Below are 24,716 nucleotides of genomic sequence, written 5' to 3'. Positions count from 1 at the left end.
CCTCCACGAATGGCACACATGCCACTCGGTAGCCACATGTCACGGTATGGAATTGGTATGAAATTTTAAGGTTACAGTTCATTATTCCGAAGGTTCTTTAAACCGACAATGAAAAGAAGTTCGTTATTCCGACGGTTCTATTATAGTATACGTACCGTCTTTACACTTTCGGACTAACGAACCTTATTTCATTTTTGGATCAACAAACCTTAGAAAAAACAAACCCTACATGTCATTTTTCGGATTAACTAACCTGCGGTATGACAAACCTGATTTTATTTTCGGAATTACAAACCTTCAGAATAACGAACCTTGGAGATAACGTCACAATAATGTTCGCATAAACAAGCCCTTTTATTCATTTTTGGATTAACGAACCTGCAGATATAGTATTACAGAATTTGTGGGTTTCGGAATAAGGACCTTTGGAAAACGAAACTAATTTAATTTTCGGATTAACGGCCCCTCGGAATAACGAACATCACCCAAGTTAAAACCATCAGAGCGACCATCTCAGGGGATATACACATGTTTAGTATAGCGTTGACCCTTCACGGCATGGAAACAAGAGCGGATTTGAAGCCAGTGAACTTTTGCTGCGTCGTGATTTTCAAAACTTTCATACTTTATCAAATTTTGTCTAATATGCTCCTCAGATTATCCAGTCACATTTCATACTCGGTATAACATTCCTCTGACATTGGATCTTCGTTTGCAAAAACGATTTGTGTGGTCCAAGTACTACACAGCGATGATGAAATTATATTGTGCCCTTTAATATGCTTTTCCAGCGCTGAAATAAGTCTTAGATACATGCTACGGCTGTCAGACAAAAACTGCACTGCGGCAAGCCTCAGGCATGTGGTGGGCAAGCGGTGCATGATGGGAGTTAAATTGCCTTGTATATCACTATCGGTGTATGAGAGTTACATTCCCATGGATATTCTTCGCGAAGGACATACAAACAAGAATTGAACGTGGAGACATTTAAGAATCTATCAAGCTACAACGTAGATCATTGGTGATGGGAAGACGAATATTCTTCGATTTGTCTTCTTCCTTCGTGCTTTCCTTTCCCTGTTTTATCTTAGTTTTTACTCGTTGGCTGTCATATCGACTTTTGAAAATGTATTCACATAAGCTACGGAAGTTATTATTTTTAAGTTCACACAAACGATTGAAGACTTTGCTTAAAAGCCAGGCGATGCTGAGACAAGAAATAAAAAAGAAAGAAGACAGAGAGAATAAAAAAAATCTACTTACAATCCTATTTAATATGATTATCTTCAGACACCTCATTCTAGCAACAAAAAAGAAGAAGTTACAGTTAACGGTTTATAAAATTTGTAAATTTCACAGAATGGATGCATACAATCGTAAACCCGCAGAAATTGAATTTAGGACAAACTGTCCACCTAGACAATATTAGCAAGATATTGCAAACTTGATGAATTAACCATTAACCATTTCACATATATCACCCTTCGGTGACCTTGGCCATATTATAGATTTATTTTGTTCAATCGAATATATTTCAGAGAAAAACAAACGTGATAAGAGAATCAATTATTTTGCACGTGGCCGTTGAAGATGCACATCGACTTCAGCTCCCGCCGAGAAAAAATCGGCAGCCAATCAACAGTCATCGTAGGTGGTGGCGGGTATTCGATGTACGTCGTGCGCATGCGCACTTAATACGGGTAAAACTTGCAGCTCTTGGCGCTGTGGAGAAATAACAATAGAAAAAGAGCAGCTAAGAATCTAATTTACGCATGTTCTATATCATCTAAAGATAGAATGCTGTATCTAAAGGTTTGCATCGGCGGTCTTTGTACTAGGCCTACTGAATGCGCCAAATTTATAGCAAAGATCTGAACAAATTGCCTTGAAATTGCAGAGTGTTGGAGAGAAAAGATGTCAGTTGATCTCGAAAAAAAATCATGAGAAAGGAATGTGACGGACGTATTCATTTTCGTTCAGGGGAGTCTATATCTCCGCCCGTAAGTGTTCCACAAAACTCGAGAGCGAGCGAGTTGCCATAAAAAGTGACGATCTAGTCTGAATAATACAATATAATTTTTAATATTAAAGAAAACCGCAAATACGTGACATTCATCAATGATTCTAAAATATCAGTTAAATCAACATGGGGGATCTCCCGATGTTGTTCGATGAATCAACGGAAATGAAATCAAGAACAAACGCGGGATGCTTTGTGTATAGGGAAGCAAAATGACCCCCCAAATGCCCTATATGCCCTAAATATTCGCAAGCTCATGTCCCCTCATTCAAGGTGGTACATCAAATTCTTTGATGATACCCGTTTTTAACTTGTTTAGCATTAATACATTTTGTCCAATGGAGAAGCTAATTCTGCCCTCGTGCTCCGGTGGTATGTGACCTGAATAACATGGGAATTAACTATCCATTTCATTTATAAGAAATTAGAATTAAAATTCATTTATATAATCATAATAAGGTATTATGATACGTGTATATCCAACAGCAACAACAGCATCAACAACAACAAGAAGAAAGTATTTCATGTTATACTTACGCAGGGAATACAATGTAGCGAAAGTTCCTGTCCAACTCATTCAAGCGTTTCATCTCATCTGCCGTAAGTTGAAAGTCTAGCACCTACAGAAAATTAGTACCACAGATCAGAATGAATGAAAGGATTCGAGTTGCACTTAAACTAGAAACCACTTAAATAGTTCGAAGTGACAAGCCGTATTCATTATTCTTTTCACCTGGCATTAGCTAACAATGCCACAAATCCAAGCAGGCAATTAGGGGTTTTCCATTGAAATGTCAGGTCAGATCCCAGTTATCTTAAGCATAAAACACCCTTATGTGTTAATGGCGTAGTTGCGATGATCAGCAACTACGCTTGAAAATGACTGTTACCGATTCAAATTTACGTTGTAATTATTCAAATTCATGAAATTCTTGCGTCGGGTTGTTTTTACTGCAGCTGATTGACAAAGTAATTGCCCTACTATCGACGTATGTACGCCCATGATTTCTTTTGTCATGGCTACTACTAAAACACTGATTAATTCAGTGCTTATTTACGTCGATGTGAGGCAATTTGTCAATTAGTTGCAATAAATCAACTCGAATTTCATAAATTTGAATAATTACGCAGTACCCTTTTATACCCGTTGCATGCTATAAGGATTAGAGCCCGCACAGGCTGTTGGGAGGGAAGCTCGGTAGACGGGTGGATAAGACGTCTGGGTGGATATCAGGAGGTCGTAAGTTCGAATCCTGCTCGAGTATGTATACGCCCATGATTTCTTTTGTCATGGCTTTGATCAAGTTTTGATCAACCCCGTGCTTATTTACGTCGATGTATGTAGGGCAATTTGTCAATCAGTTGACTTTGTAAGTCAGATCTATAAATCGATAAATTTGCAATAAAATAATACTAGCGCTTGTACAGCAAAGGTGAAATCATATACACTATACAGATAATAATTATTTTTATTGACTAAATTGCGGGCATGTTATTATCATGATAATTCAAGTTACCTCAAAATTCTCCCTGATTCTAGATGGCGTCACACTTTTTGGAATGACCGATATTCCGCGATCGAGCTGGTATCGGATCACAATTTGTGCCGGCGTTCGTCCCTTCGCCTTCGCAATCTCGAGGACCACGGGGTCTTGCATAAGTATCGGATCAGTATCGTATTGGCTGGGAAGAAGATCGATATGACAGTGTCATTCCAGGTTTGATTTGACTTTCAGGGGGGTAAATAAACCCAAACATTTACGCAGACAAAGGGAATGCAACGATATTAGTAAAAACACATCAGCGAAGTTGAGGAAATTCAGACAATCCGTTCAAAAGTTATGAATTTTAACAGCTTGTGACGTCACGTATGAACAACAATATAAACAAAACATAAAGGAAATTTACATATTTTTGCTTCTATAGCATAATGAAGGGGTGCTTGACTTAACTCTTTCAGAAAGCAGGGGGATAATATTACCCTTAAATAATATTAGAGACTTTGAGTAGCAGTGAACTTTTCATAAATATGGAATTTTGTGGAATTCTCTTTTTATGTTTTGTTCTCTATACATCGTTGTACATACGCGACGTCACAGGATTTTGTATCGTGTTCTCATCATGCGATGGCGGCACGTAAACATTAAAGATTCATAGGTTTTCATTGTCCGATTTTTTTTTAAACTTCGCTTCCCTGATGTGCTCTACTAATAATTACTGTTGCGTTCATTCAATCTACTTGCACATTTAGTTTTCATTTCCCTAAGGAGTAAAATCAAGTGAACAAAAAGTAAACATTCTATCAAAATCTAACATAAGATAAAGGACGTTTGATCATGAAGTTCAATAATTTTTCAGCTTTAGCAGCCACATAATCCAGACTATTTACTAGTATACAGAATTATCATCGTCTCACAACACTCGAAATGGTATAATTTGCACAACTAATGGGTACAATGTTGTATTTGATATGAATTCTTCTCCGATAATTCTGTAGAAAATGCGACCCTTTTTTCCATTTCAAATATCATGATACAGCTGAGTTACATTAACAATACCATGTCTTGGTGCAAAGTAGACAAATCATTATTTTTTATTTCATCTGTAGGAAAAGGTAATTTCAGGGAAAATTTGCATGTGTATAGGTCTGTAGGCAGTGGCGTATCTAGGGAAAACGGCGCCCGGGGCAAGCGCGAAAATTGCGCCCCTAATTTCTGAAAAAAACTAGTGTTCAACCCCAACCCCATCCCGGTAGAGACTTTAAGCAAAGTTCACATGATATGCTTTTCAAGCCCTTAAAAGGGGTCTTTTGAGGGTGATTTAAATGTAATGAATTTTTTTAAAATTTCGGCGAGCGAGCGCAGCGAGCGAGCCGAAAATTTTTGTATTTCAGCTGACAAAACATGGAATTCTTGTCATTTTTTGCTTATCAAATCGTACAATTCTAATCAAGATAGTGACGGCCTTATAGATAACGATTTATCTATACCAACAAACTGAGTACTTTAAAAAATATTCTAAACCAGAGGGGCATTTCATGAAGCATTTTGTCCGACAACTTGTCGCACAAAATTAGTACTTTCAGCCAATCAGAAGCAAGGATTTCAGTAGCTTTTAACAGTTTGTCAGACGAAATATCTGACAAATTGCTTCATGAAATGCCCCCCCCCCCCCCCATGTACGCGCGAGTGAGCCGAAATTTGTATATTTCCGCGTCATCATCACGTTTTGTACTTATCTCCTTTTTAATTTTGATAAATTTTGGCGAGTGAGAGCAGCGAGCGAGCCGAAAATTTTTGTATTTCAGCTTACAAAACATGGAACTCTTGTCATTTTTTGCTTATCAAATCTTACAATTCTAATTAAGATACAATGTATAGTGACGGCCTTATAGATAACTATTTTTACCAACAAACTGAAGACTTGAAAAAATACTCTGAATTAGTACGAGCGAGTGAGCAGAAATTTGTATATTTCCGCATCATCATCACGTTTTGTTCTTATCTCCTTTTTATTTTGATAAATTTTGGCGAGCGAGCGCAGCGAGCGAGCCGAAAATTTTTGTATTTCAGCGGACAAAACATGGAACTCTTGTCATTTTTTGCTTATCAAATCTTACAATTCTAATCAAGACACAATGTATAGTGACGGCCTTATAGATAACGATTTTTACCAACAAACTAAGGAATTGAAGAAATACTCTAAATTAGTACGAGCGAGTGAGGCGAAAATTGTATATTTCCGCGTCATCATCATCACGTTTTGTTCTTATCTCCTTTTTGTATTGATAAATTTTGGTGAGCGAGCGCAGCGAGCGAGCCGAAAATTTTTGTATTTCAGCTTACAAAACATGGAACTCTTGTCATTTTTTGCTTATCAAATCTTACAATTCTAATCAAGACACAATGTATAGTGACGGCCTTATAGATAACGATTTTTACCAACAAACTGAGGGCTTGAAGAAATACTCTAAATTAGTACGAGCGAGTGAGCCGAAATTTGTATATTTCCACGTCATCATTACGTTTTGTTCTTATCTTGTTTGATTTTTTTTGGCGCCCCCCCCCCCCCCCCCCCCGTATGTTCGGAACCGTTGGCGCCTTCTTTTGATCCAATTGGCGATCGCTTCAGAACGAAAGAAATTGCAGCCGCTGCTCAGTGAAACATTTTGTTTGCTAAATATAAAATGACATGTGTGAACACAATAGACATTGTCATTTTGTTGGCTTCATCATCAAATTTTGTTCTTACCTTCTTCTTCTATATAAAAGTTAGAGAGCGAGCGCAGCGAGCGAGCCGAAAATTGTATTTCAGCTTACATAGAATTCTTGTGTGAACACAATAAACATTGTCATTTTGTCCGAGTCATCGTTATGTTTTGTTTTTATCTTTTTTTGATTTGGTTTTCTGCCCCCCCCCCCCAATCCGGTGAGTTTCTTCTTCTTCTTCTTCTTTTCTTTTTTCTTTTTTTTTCTTCGTTTTTCTTTTTTTTTCTTCTTCTTCGTTTTTTTTTTTTTTTTGCGCCCCCAAGGAGTGGCGCCCGGGGCACGTGCCCCCCTTGCCCCCCCCCCCCCTAGATACGCCGCTGTCTGTAGGCTGGTTCAGGGGTGATAGCTCATCCAGATATCTATTCCTTTTAAGAAGGCTGGTGAATTTACTATAACGTAGAGAATGTAGAAATTCATATCACAAGCAAATGAAGTAGCAAAGTATGTGTCGACAATTTAAAGACAATTACCTATTGTTTCAACAGCAGTTTGATATAAGGTGCGGTGAACTGTGAAGATGCGCTCTATAATGGTCGCTCCTTTTCCCTTTCTTCCTTTTTTTTCCCTCTCACTATCTGTCTTTGCTCACCGTCCGCACGTTTTCAACTGTCGCTGTCTGTGTCTTGTCCTACATCATGTCTGACGTAACTGCGTTGCTGAAATGTTTTTCTTTCCTTTTAATTCTGACTTTTTTTGCCCCCTGACTGGTGGGAAATAAGTTTGAACTGTGTTGAGCTAATGACGACGGTACATGTAGGATACTGTATTGGAAGGGAATACAGGTGCCATTATACTTACAGAGGCCGGTCCGGGGAGCCAAGGGGGCTGTACGCTGTAAGGGTGATGCCATTAGCGTCACACAGTTCCTTCATCTCTGTACCGGGTAAGTACGGTGTGATCTCCATCTGTTAGGAAGAAAATTCACCCAATCCTTACCGAATTCTGAAATCCCCATAGACTTAATATACAGGACACAGTACACCAGGTTCTAGTAGGGAATGGGTTAAGAGGGACTCTCCATTAGAAGAGGAAATAAAGAGAAAAATATGTATTTTCTGTTCTTTTGCTAAAAAAAAGTAATTACAAGTATGATGATGAAGGTTATGATGATGATAATATAATCATATTCCTATGGTCATAACTTTTATGCCTATTCACCAAGGGTGGCCGCTACAGTGTAAAAACTGCTCCCTCAAAGGCCCCTTCCATCATTATCACCCCATTCAGCATAGTCACTCAGGTGCCCATTTATAGGGCCCATTCTTGGGCGAAGAGATATGCATCATTGGCATATCATCTTGTCCTAGGTTTATAAGACGTAAGTATAGGAGAAGATTCGAACCCGAGACCTTCTGAGTGAAAAAAAAACAACAACAGATATTTATCCGCTATACCGCAGTAATCACTTTGATTCTTTTGGCACCACGTGATCGTGAAATACACTCAAGATACCATTCATTTTTCTGGTGTGATGTGTAATGTGTAAGCGTGCACGTGAGAGACAGAATCAAACACCGGAGGTGTTAATTACTATTCGCCCTGCATGCGGCTATCGAAGGGAAGGGGATAGTACACCCACCTGAAGGTTGCACACTTTGTGTTTGGGTGGAAGATCGAGGATTCTTTGCAGCTGGGACTTGTTGAAGTTGGATACACCGATCGCTCGGGCGTAGCCCTTGTCAACCAACGTCTCCATGGCCTGACGGGTGAATGAATGCGAAAAATGATCGTTTGGAACAAACCATCTTTGGCTCACCTAAAAAAGCTGCTGCCCATGCATCGCATTACGACTATGTGTATACTGAACTACACAATCACAGCACTGTCCAGGGCTGGCTGTAAGCGAGTAGGCCTACTGGTGATATCACCATTCTTCCGTAATTCAAGATCAATATTACATTTCGATAAAGCTGGTAGCTTGGCATAATCCTTGTGTTTACCACAAAGTCTCCACACTACTTTTAGGGTGGCTCGTTCTGGCCGCCAAATTCATCATATTTTATTATATTAATTTATTCATTTCATTCTTGCCCAGCAACGAAATTAGTGGCCCAAAATAATAAACAATAAATATTTGGTAAAACATTGCATAATTAAGTAAACAATGGTAGTTATGAAAACGTTGGCAGGTATGATTAGGGGCTTCAAATACCATAAATGTGACTGTATGTATGTTCACAGTCTAACATAATACTGAATGCAGGCATAAACGTGATTTTTCCATGACACCACTATATCGTATTCATGAAATGATCATGATTTAACATTGGGGTATGCATATATTTCTATTCTGAATAGATGAAAATTGGCCGTGAGAAAAAAAAAAGTTCGGCTGAATTGGCCGTAAAATAGACTGAGTTGGCAGTGAGGGACTGGCGAAAATCTATATAGCAACCATAGTTCAAAAGCTGCACTGAACCGCGAGTTTTTCTCCTCTTTTCTGAATGAGAAGAACACATGAAACGATGAACACATTCACATTTTGTTTTGATGGCCGGGTTGGGACACGAAAACATATTATATTGTAGGCCCTAATTTCTTAAATAATTTGTGATCCGACATCTTTTTCTGATGGCCGCGCGTAGCAGGACCACCAACATAAATGTCGAACCTTGGCGTTACATTGAAATAACAGTTCTTGTGGTAAGTTTCAAAGTTGAAAAACCTTAAATCTGTTGTTGCTTGTTAGGGCCCCCTGTGGTCCTCATTCCCTACCCCCCCCCCCAAAAAAAAAAATCATCATCTTGTTTTTAACTCGCTTACCTTCCAGGTGTCAACGTAGTCAACGTCGTTGTCGGCCATCATCATTTTATCTGGCCCTATGGGGAATCCCCCGTGGCCTTTCTGTAGGCAAACATTACATAATCTAATCATTATGGGGCACATTAAAGTTTCAACAAAAATACAAGTCACTAAAAATGTTAAGCATAAGTTAATTGACAGCTACAATTAATCGCGGATAAAGACGATTTTTTTTTTCAAGTGGCTGTATCTGTATGTGCGTGTTTGGTACAGCTATTTTTTTAAAAAGTATAATCGTTGGCTCACGGAACATGTAACATTACATAAGATACAAGAAGCCTGGTAAAGGTTGAAGAATGTCTCTGAGATCACTTACGTAATGATTATGCCTTAACCATCGCGGGGCCATTCTTTGAAAAGTGAACCTAATTTCAAAAAAATGAAATTTGTTCTCTGAAATTGTGAGTTGATTAATCATACAGAGCACTGTCTGAAGTTGCATGAATTATATTTGTATTTTTAAATTGAGGTCTTTATCGTACTAATTTGCATATATTTACATAGGCATATATTATACAGGGAATATTGAGCATTTTTGCCCTTTGTTTGACTGATGGAAAGATGTGTCTATTAACTTCCTTTCTGTGATATATGGTAAAATTATATTTGTCCCCACGTGATTGAACATATCTAGCCTAAGAATGATAGACATAATGAAATCATAAGGAAGTAATTAACATACAAAGTTAATTATCTGTAAATGTCACACACGTGACCAAAAAACAGGAAAAGTTTATGCTAATTAAAAACCTGAGCCATGATCAACTTTCTTTTTCATGTCAAAAGCTAGTTTGATTGTATCTTACTTTCTACCAAATTTAAGCATACTACAGTATCAGACTTAATTAATAACAAGCAAATTAATTGGTCACACACGTGACCACTGGTCACGTGTGTGACTTATGTGTGGTCACGTGTGTGACCAGCAATTCATTTGTACACTTTAATAATGCACATTTTTGCCCTTTTTCTTACCAAGAAGGCGAAGGGCCAGTGCATGAGGTACAGATCGACATAGTCCAGGCCGAGTTTCTTTAGGGACGTCTTGCATGCTTCTTCGACATCGCTGGCACGGGCGTCCACCGACCAGAGCTGTGTGTTTTCAAAGAAATGACTGGAGCATGAAGACTATCTCCTAACATGTGGAAGGATTGACGTATATTCTCTTATACCTTGAAAAAAAAATACACAAAAGTAATCATTAGGCCTACATGAAGACTTTGATGTCATATAAATTTGAAATACATTTACATTGTACATCTATTGCTATTGAAGTCGCTAAAACAAAGAAGACATTAAGAAAGAATGGGATATCTTTTATCATAACCTCAAGAATACATGTATTCCTTGTTAAAGGGATGGTACGGTATTGGTGGAGATGAGAATTGGGCTTTTAATTTTTTGCGAGATACCAAGAAAACACTTATGATATAGTACAGAGCATACCATTTTAAGAAGAATTCAAAATATATTTGATGAAAATTGGGTTTGCCATGGAATCACTGAAACATCCAAAAACAAAGTAAAACAAAGTGATCGTAATAAACTGTGGGTCCCACACTTTATTAGAATCACTCTTTTTTTTTTATATCTCAGCCATTTCAAAACCAATTTTTGTCAAATAAACGTTGAATTCCTTATAGAATTACATGCTCTTTCATATTTCATAAGAGGTTTCTCATTATTTCACCAAAAAATGTTAGAACCCCGAAATTAGGTCTCAACCAAAACTGTACGATCCCTTTAAATACCAAATAAGGTATCACTGGAAAGGTTTCATTTCGTTCGATCTGATGACGGACTTACGCAGTACTTTAAAATGTTTTAAACTGGCGCTTAACCCGTCATTGCAGGTAGGCCTAAATAACAATGTTTAAAAGGTAATACAATAACTGTTTTCCATTTCTATTTCATGTTGTTTCGTTCGTTCCCTTCACTTAGTTTCTTCTTCTTCTCCTCCTCCTCCTCCTCCTCCCCCTTTTTCCCGGTTTTTGGGCTTGGCTAAAACACAATAATGATAAAAGACCGCCAACATACCTTGGTAGTGACGAAGATGTCTTCACGAGTGATGGTCCCATCAGCGATCTTCTCCTTGATCGCCGCCCCGACTTCTTCCTCGTTGTTGTAGGCAGCAGCACCGTCGATGTGTCGGTAGCCGGCGGCAATGGCTTCCAACACAGCCACGCGCACTTGGTCTGGTTTCGACTGTATTGGTGACGTCACAAAAAAAAAAAGACATAACATACTTGCACTGATGATGATGATGATGATGATAGTGATGATGATGATGATGATGACGACGACAATACGGAGACCGGCTGGCATATCACTAAACATTGATATAATAACTACGATACCACTTATTATTATTATCATTATTATTGTTATTATTATTATTATTATTATTATTATTATTATAATTATTATTATTATTATTATCATTATTATTATTATTACTATCATTATTCTTCTTATTATTATTATTATCATTATCATTATCAGTATTATTACCATTATTATCAGTGTTTTTATTATTATCATCATTATCATCATCATCATCATAATCATCATCACCATCATCTTTGTCATGATAATTGATATTCTGTCATAGCTTAAATACTGTAGCGTAGCAGGGGAGCGGTCCAAGAGCCTTAATTCTTGTGTCTACAGGTATAATGTGTACTATGTGTAGCAGCACATCAGCACCTTATTCATATAGCTCTCATATGCAGCCTACATGTATCTCATACACCACGTCTATATACGTGCATTCGGACTCACTAGGCGCATTAGAAACCCAGGCATATCATTCTCCCAATCAACCATACAGCAACCCATTCACAGGGTCTAGTATTACAGACTACCAGTTGCAAGAAGGAGGCTGGTGTGGAAACGACAGGCCGAAATACGGTCCAGTGCAGCATTGCTATTTATTGTAGTTCCTGCTGTTACAACCGATGGTTTTCTCTCTGCTAAGCTCTGTTATACTGGCCTAGTGGTTCCCCATTAATTTTATAGTTATTCCTAGAGAGAGAGAGTGCTGTGGACCCGCACTTACCCCCCAACCCAACTGAAAAGTTGTGCAGTGAGCTCGCGGTATTTATACCCTCTCGAGCCAGGGTCACGTGACCAATCCTGCCTTATTAACCCATCATGTATCAAAATGTATTGGAGTACTGTACAACCCTACTTCTATGGCTCAATAGTTTCTGAGCCCTTTTCCCTAGGGCTTCTGGCCTTTTTCCCTACTTTGGACATCATAACCTTGGTTTCTGTACAGGGTGTATCACAAAACTATAGGGTGTTCCAAAACCTTCTGTACAATTTCTCCATAGGAAATGCACGGGGGCAAACTCTATGGGATTTTTACACATGTTCAGAAATTAAGGGCATGAGCCGCATATTTTAAAGGTGCTCTATCGCATTTTCGCCACAATACGTTGCATCGCGGCTTCGATCGTTCGCGAAGTCATGGGTCACGTATTCATAATCTGTTGTATACCACACTTCATGGATCCTTGACTTTGATTGGGGGAAATGGGGGGGGGGGTAAATTCAACAATCTATTGCATTTAACCCCACAGTTGGGAGTATTTGAAGTATTGTCCCACAATACAAAACCGTCGACTGCCATAGCGGAGAGGTGACGTTGTGCGATGTGTGATCACAAAGTCACAGCGCAGACAACGATATTATCATGTTAACAATACTTTAATGCAAGCTCCAATGATCATGAAAACGAATTGAGATCCCTTTGCGTGATAGAGGGAGTCCATATTCCGTACATTATAGATTATAATTATTTCGTAGGTCACCGTGTTATTAGTCCACCGGGCCTACCAGTTCCGGCCCAGGGTTGGGGTGTAAGAGGTGGGAGGGGTATAGTGCTCGCGGTTGGTTGGTCCAAGGGTCAATGCTAATCACCCACCCCACCCCATCCCACCCCTCCCCCTTTGATTGATGACTTCCAGGGAGCGAAAGGTGACCCTTGTTCGATACGCCATCGCAATGCAAACGTTTATGGCAAGGCAAACAATTTTATTCTCAATTACAATGTAATAGTGCAAGTTCCGATGGTCATGGCGTTGAGTGGAAATATGTCGGTGTAACGCTACCAGCAATGCCGTGAAAGCGGCTTGAAATCAGCCCAGCATTTTATAGATTATGATTTTGCAAGTGACCTGTTATCAGTCAATTGGGTCACTGATCGATTGGCTCTATTCTTCTTCAATACACGTGCAGGGCTGCGGTTACCGCGAATTGATATGCCTACACCTCGTTAATCTTTAACAGGCTTGTTATAGAGTCCAATTACGATTCGTTTCGATTTCATGCACGCATTATCATAATATCATAGGCCCATTACAATTGATAACAGCGTTTGCAGGTTATCCGTTTGCAAATCGAATGAATCAGGCATAAAACACAACAAGGATATCAGCCGTCCACTAGCATGACTATAGTATCGATACTCTGACTTAGTTACTTTCTTTAAAAAAGGTAGTAGTTTAAAGATGGCCCTTCCCTTTTGCATTCCTTCCCAAATAGCACAAAACATGATATATTCCACCAGAATGACAAGACTATTGTAAATCTATAATATTTCTGTGATATTTGAAGGTTGTTAGCCGTTAAAATTCAAATAATGCACCAAACGCTCACCGTAATGTATTCTGTGTACTAGGCACAGGTGCAATCCTCCTGTGGTTGTAATGTGATACTTATACTTCGAACAACAGATATGAATGTTAAAGCTGTCAGAAAAGAAGAATTCACTAGTTTCTCTTACTTTGTTATCAATGGCAAATAACAACACACCACTTACTTGAACTACATGTACAACTAAGTGCATCACACAGGTCTGTAAAACTAGACTAGTATAGTATTTAGATTTGTAATTTTTGCGTAGTTTGCAAAAATTATTCAAATCTTAACGGTCAATTTAACTAAACAAATAAAGACCCTCTTGAGTTCAAAATTTACAGGAGGTTTCCAAATAGTGTTTTCTTCAATACCTAAGTGTTCTCACCAATTTTCAAAAATTTGCATGCATTGATGCAAAAGGGATTGGCTGTCTTTAAGGGTTGTCAGTTTTAAGCTGTTGAAAACAATTCAAGGAGGGGGATTCAGTGGTATAGAGAGTCAAGGTTGAATCAATGCCCTCCTTTTATTTTTTTTTATTCACTTATTACTTTCTTCTTCTTCTTCTTCTTCTTCTTCTTCTTCTTTTTTCGTTTGGAAGATTGCTGGTGGAGTAGCCGATTTTCATTTACCGGTATAAATATTTTATTTGTTTCTGCTCAAAAAAAAGAAAAAAGAAATGAAATCAGGGTTTTTTATGTCTTTTTTGGGGGGTCTTTTTTCAGCCAAAAGTGTGAGTGTGTGTGTTGGGGAGGGAGGAGCTGCGTGCGGTCCCCCAGTGTCATAACAGTGGACAGCATCATAGTGGCTTTCTGTCTGTATGAGGATCCCGGGATAGAATCCAGCTCGAGACTACAGAGCCACATTCGAGTAAGACGGGGGGGGGGGGGGGGGGGGGGGGTGGGGGTGGGCAGAGAAAGATTATAGAATCATATATAATCATAGATTATTATAAATTGTTTTCACCTGCCTGATTGCAGCATAGTACAATGTAATATAGTGGATTTCAATAAACTATGCCATACGAATACTACGAGTACAGCTGGTACAAAGACATTCCGGAGAGGGGGTAGACTAATATTTCCATCTCCCTGACTTTACAAACTGGAATTATATCCGTCAGTAGTTGCGCTGTATTCGAGCACCATGTTTTCTGGTATGCAATATATCGAGTCGGTGTGTATCACACTGTAAAGTGGGCCACCCACCGGTAGCGGTATAGAACAGCCCGACTTCACTTCGCAGTCCACTGCTTCACCTCAACGTGCTATTCGGTGGCCAGTGGTCACCGACCTTAATTAAAGTGCGTCATTTTTACGTACAGGTATGTATTATGGGAAACAAAGGCTTAAGTACCCACATCCTGTTCCTAAAACATAGCGAATGATAATGTTACCTTCCACGTGCCCAGGCCGAGCAGGGGAAATGGCCGTCCGTTGGCGAGTTTCACGCTGATGTTTTTGGCGGCCATGACTTTTCTCAGCAAGCTAGTGCGAGTCGCATGCGATGAGGAGAGTCGCACAATGGTCTCTGTAGGCGTAACCTCTGCACGTGTATTGTATACGCACTCGGAGGGGTGTAGAATGATTGTGGTATAATGCCCTCGGGGCCAGAAGTCGGACAAACAAAAATGATATTGCGAGGGGACAAGGACACTCATCAAATTATTACACCGTCACTTTTGTACTGCATGGAAAGAATAAACCGAAATACATTTGATCTGGACAAAACTGCCCAAACTTTGAGAGAGAGAGAAAGATTGAGTTCAGAGGGGGTGGGGGTAGGGGGCATGGGGTGAGCGAGCTACTCTGACGTGTGTGTAAAATGATTGATCTAATATTTTAAGCTCCATGCCATCAAATAACCATGAAGCTGCTCTATACACAATGTGTATATATCTCCTTGGTGAACTTCGGTGCACAAAATAATGTATGTTTCGCCCCCTTCACAGCTACTTTAATTGACCTCTCCCCTCCATCGAAATCTTCTATTCATCTTCACATCGGCTATTTAGGATTTTTTATTTTTTATTTCACCACTGTTAGAGAATTCACTAACCAAGAAGAAAGCTCTGATAAGGGAACATAATAGTTATCGATTTAAAAAAATGTCTGTAATTTGGTGGACTGATATGCCATGCAGATGGTGCATTTTCGTGTCGTGCTGTTTGCGTCAGTCAATACTCAAACAGATCAATTCTTCATAGATCTATAATTATTATTGCCCCCGTCAGCCTCCAGTTTTTGTTAGCTCACGTGCTCGAGTAAGAACCGTACGATGAGTGGATGCCTGGGCAAGTAAGTCAATAAATCTATAGACTGGTGTATTTGCATGCACGAAGCAGTGGTTCTTGGTATATCATATACCGACCTGACGGATCGCATCTATCCAGTTCGATCATTTCAATCCGTGTAGAACCGCATACTGTACTCAATGAAAAAATACAAAACTTGTAAAACTGTTTAAATTTCACTAATTTTCTCATCCTCTCTTTGATTTCTTACAATATGAAACTTTTTGTCATTTTTCGTCTGGTTTTGCTCTATCCTACTCTTTTTCTATACGATAAATTTTCTCGAAATCGTATATTCGAGGTGTTTACACTGCAGTATATGTACCTGGCAATATGACATTGCGTTACATTTTCACTTTACATGTTTTTCCTCTATCATAATATTATTGTTTTACATAATCATAATGTATTGACGTATATTCAAATATGTCAACTTTATTCGTTAAATTTTGCTCTTCTGTATTGAAATGCAGAAATAAAACTGAATTGACATGAACTGTACTGAATATTCGGCAATTAGCCATTATTTCTCTCTTGCATGTATTATTACTGCAATATTTTGTGAGGATGTTTTACGGTATGATATTTTTCATATTTGAATGACGAGATTATTACATTCATATTAAATAGTATACTGTAAATAAAACGACGATGATGAATAGCAAACTACAACAAATCTACTTTTACAGTACAGGATTCATGTTATAAAACATATCCGGTTTGGTATACTGTTGCGTGTCAACGAAATTTAGCAAGGTTTGTTTGAAGAAAAAAATCAACAATACATTTTGAAGAAATCAATTGGTATTTCATTACTAGGGTGTTAAGACATGTCGAAACCTGTTTTCATTTATACCTGTCATGAGATCTACAGAGATGAGATACCATATTTTGTATTTCACGTTTTTATAATGATAAGACTTTCCAATGAGTCCCTTTATATCGTTGTTAAATTATAATTTTCTCTCATCTACAACGTGTATACAATAAAATATAGAAGTATTATTGACCCTAAATTTTGGAACGATCTTCACCTTCTTCTTCTCGTTTTATAATCTTCTTAATTCTTCTTCTTCTTCTTTTTCTCCTCCTCCTCCTCCTTCGTCTTCCTTTTTGTTCTTCACTTTTTTGTTACACTTTGGTTCTTAGGTCGAAGCAGGATTAGTTTTAAGAGCACCCTCTATTGCTTCTTTTATGCTAGTTTTCCTTTTGGACAGCGCAGAAGTACGATTTTTATTAGCCTGATTTATGAATAACATACAAATTTGTACTATACACTTTCACGAAAGTCCAGTTGGCCTATAATCACACTCCTTTTTTTTTTTCTTTTTTCTTTTTTACTATTGATGGAGATGAATTCACATGGCTGCTAAGGAGCCGGCATGTTTCATAAAGAGTTGCGATTGATCTTATGCTCGATTTAGTGAGCGTAACTTGGTGAATCGAGTGTAAATTCAATATTGAGCGTAAGTCCTGTTTCATAAAGACACTTAAGGCCTGTGCTTGATTTCAAGAAAAATCAAGTACAGTGTATAACTTTAAGTAGATTGAGCATTGCTTGCGATCAATCGCAAAGTTGTTAATGAAACGCAATTTGAGATTAATGCAACTTCAATCTTTATGAAACAGCGCCCCGTATACCCTCTACAGTATGTCTTATCTCATTTCCTGTGTATGCATGGAGATGTCAGTTAAAAAAAGAAGAGTCCTTTGAGTATACTAGTATCTTTATTCTTAGTTTAGTTACGATAGTCATCTTTTATGCTATCCCTATGAGCTTTTCCTCTGTCGTTTTCTCTTCTCTCCAACTTTTTTCTTATCCTAATACCAATGCTCGACATTATAAAAGAAAAACAAAACAAAACAATATGAACGATTTACACAAGTGATTCTCTTCATCATTCAGAATTTCACGTTCATCACCTCTCTCTCTATATCTCTCCATTTTCCAACCCTCTCATTCCCCTTTCCTCCTGATGAAGTTAGGTAACCAAACCTCAAATCTTATACTGTAAACAGAGCCACAAACGCTAGTTATTGTGTAGGCCTACCTCCTCCCTATAAATTTTTCATCTTTTTGCAAATTATTCTGTACAATGAACTATAGAGGCTCATCTATTAGATACACTGTTCTAAAAAGAAAACTGCAAATAAACATAATCATTAAAAGAAAACATAACATCAGCCTCAGGGGTGTTACTGATCGATGCAAATCTGATCGATGTATATCTGAGACAAGCCTTGTGTAGGCCTACTTTCTTCTTCTTCTTGATACTCAATCTTGAGTGATACACGCCATTAAAACCAAAACAACAACAACAACAACAACATTCTGTTTGTTTGTTTGTTTGTTTTTCGGGGAAGTTTGTCACAAGAGTTAGGCTTACTGACGTTGGTATCTCTTGAACATGACACGGGACGAACAAGCTGCACCTGTGGCGTTCCATACTGTTTGTGATTCAACTTGCGTGAACTGGCGCTGTGTATGATGCTACGCATGGTACACGTATCAAACACTGTCAAATGAGCATAGCGAGCTGAGACCCGGAACTTTCCCGATCGCTAGCTGAACATCCTGTGTGTAATGTACGGGTGAAAATGGCAACAGTTCCAAAAGCTAACGGTCAGCCATCGACATCTCCCAGTCCGACAGAATCACATCATGAAGACTGGCATCCATTTGACGTTTTCAACGAGACAAATGCTAAACGGGTCGCATTTATCCTCGTTCTACTTCTTCTCGCCGGTCACTCTCTGCGGCGACACTGGAATCGTAAGTACAATTTGTAGTACTAGAGACCACCGTGGAGCCAGTCCGCGGCGACGCGACAGCGGCGGCTACCCCGAGCCGATGGTCCGCCAGCTCGATGGTCCGCCAGCTCGATGGTCCGCCAGCCACCACCCGGCCCGGCCGTCTTTTTATCCTTCTGTGTTCAGAGTTACTGTTTCACTTAACCTATCAAGAAAATAAACGGCAATTGTGCACTTTACGGCCCTATATTATCGGTCTCACAATTGCCAAATAAACATTGGTGTGTGTGCTCTAGATCTAGTAGGCCTAGGGGAAAACAGGAATGGATTTATTTGGTATTGGTGTAAATTTGGTATTAAAGGACAAGTTCACCTTCATAAACATAAGGATTGAGAGAATGCAACAATATTGGTAGAACACATCAGTGAAAGTTTGAGGAAAATTGGACAATCGATGCAAAAGTTATGAATTTTTAAAATTTTTGTGTTGGAACCACTGGATGAGGAGACTACTACAGCTTGTGAGTCATATGCGTACAACAGTATAAAGAAAATGTAAAGAAAATTCAACATAATTTCACTTTTTTTCGCATAATAATAGAGCACTTGACTTGCCTCTTTCTAAAGGCAGGGGGAATAATATTACCCATAACATTTGTCGGTAACGAGTCGGGGGAATGTGTACTTTTTTCAAAAGATGAAATTTTGTGAAATTCTCTTTATATTTTCTCTATATTGTTGTACGCATGTGACATCTACAACGATGTAAGTTATTCACACACTGCAGTAGTCTTCTCATCCAGCAGTTACTGCACAAAAACTTCAAAAATTCATAACTTTTGAACGGATTGTCCAATTTTCCTCAAACTTTCAATGATGTGTTCTACTAATTTTGCTACATTCTCTCAATCCTTATGTTTATGAAGGTGAACTTGTCCTTTAAACTTACTCGATTCGGCCTAGTCTATAGTATTAAAACGACTATTAAGTTGGTGAATGTTAGTATTGACCATTGTAAATATTGTAAATTGACTATTGCTAAATATACAGTACAGATCTGAGACATCCTGTACATCCAACTATAGGCAGATATAGGGCTGGCTATCCTGGGTTTCAGAGGGCTAAATTTGGCTTCTCACTTCAGCACAACTTCTACTACTAACTTACTAGGCTAGGGCCTAACGTTAGATCCAAATAAGAATACCAGGCTAGGCTAGGGATCTGTTATCGGGTCATGATATGTAGTGGGATCAAGACATGATTAATGTAGGCTCTATAAAAAGACCTTTGTTATTTTCGCAAGGGTTTGATTATTGGGAATTTCGCGAATCACTGTTGGATTGCAAATTTAACAACATGCCAAAATATCTCGAATTGACAGGCATTGGTGGCGGTGCACTTATGACAGCCTCGGAGTCAATCTCGTGAAAACAACATCTTGCGAAAATGTCAGTGACCTCCTCATTCGCGAAAATATCTGTACGTGAAAATAACAGGTTACTGTAAAAGTACTAAAACCAAGGAATGTTCGCGTGCATTTTAATTTCACAATCTTCGCGAGCACCAAACTTAGTGAAATTAAAATGCATGCAAAAATTCTTGCCTACACAATATGCATTGGATGCCAGTGAAAATTTCGTGTTGTAAGAAAGGCTGTCGGCTCCAATTTGCGAAATTTTCATGCCGCGAATATGTTATGTTTTACAGTATACACTAGTAACAGTATTGGGATTGTTCAAGAAATTTACTCACGGCCACATGCATCATTACCACTGACCAGCATCTTGTGTAGTTGTGAATGTAGTACTGTAGACAGAAAAATCGGTCTGTCTGGAGGAGTCTTTTAATCATTTTTTTATTTTATCGCTTCTCCTCCGAGGGGATCCGTGAAGCCATACGCAGTCTTCGCGGAACATCCCCGACAACCGAGTTACAGACCGATCTTTCGGTCAATGATATTGACCGTAGAACACCTACTTGATGAGCTGAGGCAGTCACTGTGAACTGTACCAGTGCCAACAAAGTGCCTTCTGCAAGGGCATAGCTCTTTTACTGTTAAGAGATTTGAACTGATGTGGTCTTATCCAATGAGCTCTTTCATGGTCCGTGATTTCAAGAAATTAGTGAATAGTGATGTTTTTCAAAATGGCCGTATGAAAAAATATGATTATTCGTACTACATAGTGTATTTTACTATATTTCTCTCCCAAAACTTCAAAAAAGAGAGTCCATACTTTCTGAGAAAGGGACAAATGTTCAAAAAGGACATGAAGAAACACTACTTACTTGGAAAAAACTTGGGAGATGTAAAGCATTGCTTATTTGCCCCTCCAGGTTTCACTATCCCTCTGATATGTGCTATACTTTTGGGGATGGCTGTTCCAGCATTTCTCGAGGATACTTTTGAACTGGTTTACACTTGTTGCTCTGACTTCTGTCCTAGGGGTTCACTGTATATAGTATGGCATGTACAGAATGGGAGTATTCAACACCATTTCCTCAAAAACTGCAATCAAAACACTGCCTATACACTGTAAGTGATTGATTACAAAGGGATACAAAAATTTTCATTTTTTTTTCTCTCTCTCTCTTTTCGAATCCGTCCCACTCGGTGTATGGACTGGAAAATGAATAATTTCCATTCCTGTCCCCCTTTTGTGAATTCAAGGTCAAATTAAATTCTCTCCTAATACAATTTATACAAATTGTAGCTCTTTGAAAGTTCACCAAAGGTTCTTGTTTCCTGTAATATGTACCACCGATTGCAGTACCAGAGTACATGTAGTAAAACCCTTGATGTGTGACTCACTCGGAGCCAATATTTGATTTCTCTTCAATACAACAAACAGTCTAGTCTGAAAATGGCATGCATGGTGTGCACCTTGCAGCTGCAGGTTCATTGGTTCTGTGTTTGCCATTTTGTGGAGGTATACTGTGCTGAATGTCAACATGTGATGATAATATTATGGACTTTATTAATCGATGTTCACATGTGTTCGATCCCCCCCCCCCCCCCCGACTTGAATGCCACGTGTGTAATTTATAAGCTCATGGCCACTTAATGTGTTTTCATGGCATCAAGCAGTGGCGGATCCAAAAAGGGGGGGGGGGGGGGCGCAACCGGCGCATGTCCCCCCCCCTTTCCCCCCTTTATATTTTTGCTAAAATCAAAAGAAATAAAACGAAAAAAATTAAATGAAACCTGAAAGTGGCACCAGAAATATTTAGTTGCGCCTGTCCTTTAGTCTTTTGACCTATTTTTTATTCATCTAGAGCATGAATCCGCCTCTGAAAGATATTAGGCATCATGGGCACTAGCAAAGAAACAATAAAAACAAAATAAAAACAAAAACAAAGCATCTTGATATTTGAAGTTTAATTAGTATTCAATATGATATGTTTTACATGCTTGCCAAGGAAGCAATGAGTAAACTCTTGTAAGCTAACAACCCATGGGACCAACTGAGCTCAATTTACATGCAAGAGCGTGCACATTTTCATTGTAGATGATGAGCCATAATGTACTTTAACATGTACATTTTGTAATCACTATTTTGGATTAATGAATTACTGTGTAGCAGGATAACATGGGAAATGAAAGATTACTGCCTCACGAGCAAGTTGAAGTCCTGAGTCTTTCATGTATAAAGTTGTAAAAATGAAATCAAAGAGCAATGTTCCAGTATACATATATATATTTTTTTAATCCAACTGCTAATCAAAGCAAATCAATTCAGCAAGACATAATGTGATTCCAGTGCCGATACATGGGATCCCCTTTTGGCTTGGCGGATGAAACTATGGACTCTCAATTGTGAGGCCTCTACAAAAGGTTGTAGTTCAAGTCTACTAGCAACGGTGGTTGTGGCCTTTTGCCAGGGACTGTACTCTCATCGCCTAGTCCTAGCTAGGACTCAGTCTTACAGCAGGTGGAGGGTGCCTAGATCCAGTGGTCCAATGGTTCCTTGCTCATTTACATATTTGAGCTCTTTCTTTAATTGTGGACATGTGAAATACAAATGTACTCCAGAACACATCAACACATGTACAAATCAACATAAAGTGAGAATCTCAAGGGTGTACAGAGGGGTATATTGATGAGGGAATAACCTTTATTCTTCTCTGATTCTTATCACACATCTTCAATCATTTTTCTCTAGACTTGTATATAAAGGTATAAGTTGAGTCAAAATTTCATTTGGTGTAATGGACAAAAATAGGTTGGGAAATATATTCTTTGTGCATCTAGACTTACAGCTTCATATCTTTGGTAGGACATCAGAATCAATGAGTTTCATCAAAATGTAAATGGAGGCTTAAATGTCCTTCGGATATAGTGATTGTGTGGAGAGCAGAGGTTTCCCAGTTTAATGTGCACAACAGTCAAAGCACCCTTACTTGATCCTGAAGTGCATTGTCCATCGTATTTCCAGATTTCCTTTGATAGTTTATCGACTTGTAATAGATGTACATTGTAAGTCTCATCAATCTTTTTAGCCATCTGCTTGTACAACACTGTTTATGAAGCAACATTTTATCTATTTAGATCAGTCTGTCTAACGTACACTGGTAGTTAGAGATCTAAACCATGTTGTACAAAAGTTTAGATCGAACATAAGTCAGTGAATCAAACAAAAGTCTCTGAATGTACTCAATTCTGATTGGCTGATGCCTGACTTGTGTTCGATGTCTGACGGCATCTTTTCATGCAACATGGCCAAGGGCTAGTAGCAAGTGTCATCAATTTGAGTAAACTTTGTATATCAATATTTCATGCCAGGACTTCTTCTTTTTTTTTTTTCATTTATCCCATGGATGCCATTTTGTTGCCTAGCAACCTGCCGCATTCCATTAATCGGTCTTCATCTCTCTCGACAGCATACGACTCCTGCTCTGCCCTCTTTGAAGGCGGGGCTTATCTGGGACCAGGAACTTGGCAACCTGAGGGATGTACCCTGCACCACTATTCGATCAAGTAAGATGGCATTCCAGTCATTCAAGCAGGGGTGGCATCAATGTCAAATGTCAAGGAAAGCAAAAAAAACCAAACAAACAAAAACAAAACAAAACCAAAAAAAAACCCCCAAAAACCTAACAACAACAAAAAACAACATGGCAGCCAAAACACAATATCCAATGGGATAGACTTGGGAGTGACATGCCACAGTGGTGTTTTTTTGTTTTGTTTTGTTTTGTTTTGTTTTTTTGTAAGACAGCTGGGGATTGGACAGGATATCACTAAACTGATTATCTGACCAAAAAGTCATTTTCACCAAAATTTGAGATGCAAGGTCTTATCACCCCAGCGACGATATTTTAAATAGAAATGTTTACAATCCTTTTATATCGCCTTTGACATGCATTGTATGATTTCATATATGACACATTGATTGTTTCATATAGAATGACACATTTTGTACAATTCTATCAATCAAGCAGGGGTAACCTGCAGATGAATAACAAGTTTTATGATCTGTTCAAATTATCTTGGACATACAGTTTACACATGTCCCTTACACTTTATGATTTGATTTCATACACTTTTTTTATTCATATTGGATTAACACTAATAATGTAATTTATAAAAGCAATAAAAGACAGTTTTAAGGATCTTATTCCTTGTGAAGTTGAATTTTATTTAATTCAAGCACTCCTGGTGATCAACAGGCTGTGTATACATTATATTACAATTTATGTACATCTGTTACTGCATGTACCATGCATATTTAATACAGTTCTCTTTTTGCTATGAAAGTTTCTATTCTATGACCTCTCAAATGAAAGAGCTTATATCCTACGATGGGTGGCGGACCTATATCAATATCTTCTCTGTCATCTCAATGCAGTCATGTAAAAATTAGCTGGTTTCAGGACTAACAGAAGATAGACACATTATCATGGTGGCAAAATTTCCCCTTGCTTCTTTTGAACAGGATGCTAA

The 24,716-nt window shown here is 38.5% G+C and overlaps 2 protein-coding genes across 2 annotated transcripts in view; one reads left to right on the top strand and one right to left on the bottom strand.

Annotated features, from left to right (window-relative positions):
* Positions 1 to 66: 66 nt before the first annotated feature.
* LOC139718463 (aldo-keto reductase family 1 member A1-A-like) lies at positions 67 to 15,416 on the bottom strand. Its single transcript, XM_071629935.1, has 9 exons — positions 15,128 to 15,416; positions 11,128 to 11,295; positions 10,066 to 10,182; positions 9,052 to 9,132; positions 7,868 to 7,987; positions 7,087 to 7,193; positions 3,538 to 3,703; positions 2,558 to 2,640; positions 67 to 1,722 (listed from the first exon to the last, which is right to left on the bottom strand). Exons 1-9 carry the CDS (start codon positions 15,389 to 15,391, stop codon positions 1,692 to 1,694), a joined length of 1,137 nt encoding a protein of 378 aa, XP_071486036.1. The 5' UTR covers positions 15,392 to 15,416; the 3' UTR covers positions 67 to 1,691.
* Positions 15,417 to 18,548: 3,132 nt separating this feature from the next.
* Positions 18,549 to 24,716, top strand: part of LOC139718529 (N-acetylneuraminate (7)9-O-acetyltransferase-like) — a 51,317-nt gene continuing 45,149 nt past the window's right edge. The window contains exons 1-2 of the mRNA XM_071630001.1: positions 18,549 to 18,797; positions 23,654 to 23,750. Of these exons, the coding sequence (XP_071486102.1) occupies positions 18,623 to 18,797; positions 23,654 to 23,750 (272 nt within the window). The 5' untranslated portion in view covers positions 18,549 to 18,622. The remainder of the gene's footprint in view (positions 18,798 to 23,653; positions 23,751 to 24,716) is intronic.

Source organism: Diadema antillarum, unplaced genomic scaffold (genome assembly GCF_040938485.1).
Source record: "Diadema antillarum isolate AM-2024a unplaced genomic scaffold, OU_Dant_1.0 scf00000095, whole genome shotgun sequence".
Lineage (NCBI taxonomy): Eukaryota > Metazoa > Echinodermata > Echinoidea > Diadematoida > Diadematidae > Diadema > Diadema antillarum.
The sequence above is the reverse complement of the archived record's forward strand: the minus strand, read 5'-3'. Positions and strand labels throughout refer to the sequence as shown.

Bases quoted from the DNA above. Each gene is read 5' to 3' on its own strand.
- LOC139718463 (XM_071629935.1), bottom strand. From the start codon at position 15,391: ATGAGTGTCCTTGTCCCCTCGCAATATCATTTTTGTTTGTCCGACTTC. The intron at 7,988-9,051 runs GTAAGCGAGTTA...TTCACCCGTCAG, and splicing joins ACTACGTTGACACCTGGAAG to GCCATGGAGACGTTGGTTGA. The intron at 2,641-3,537 runs GTAACTTGAATT...AATTTTCTGTAG, and splicing joins GAATCAGGGAGAATTTTGAG to GTGCTAGACTTTCAACTTAC.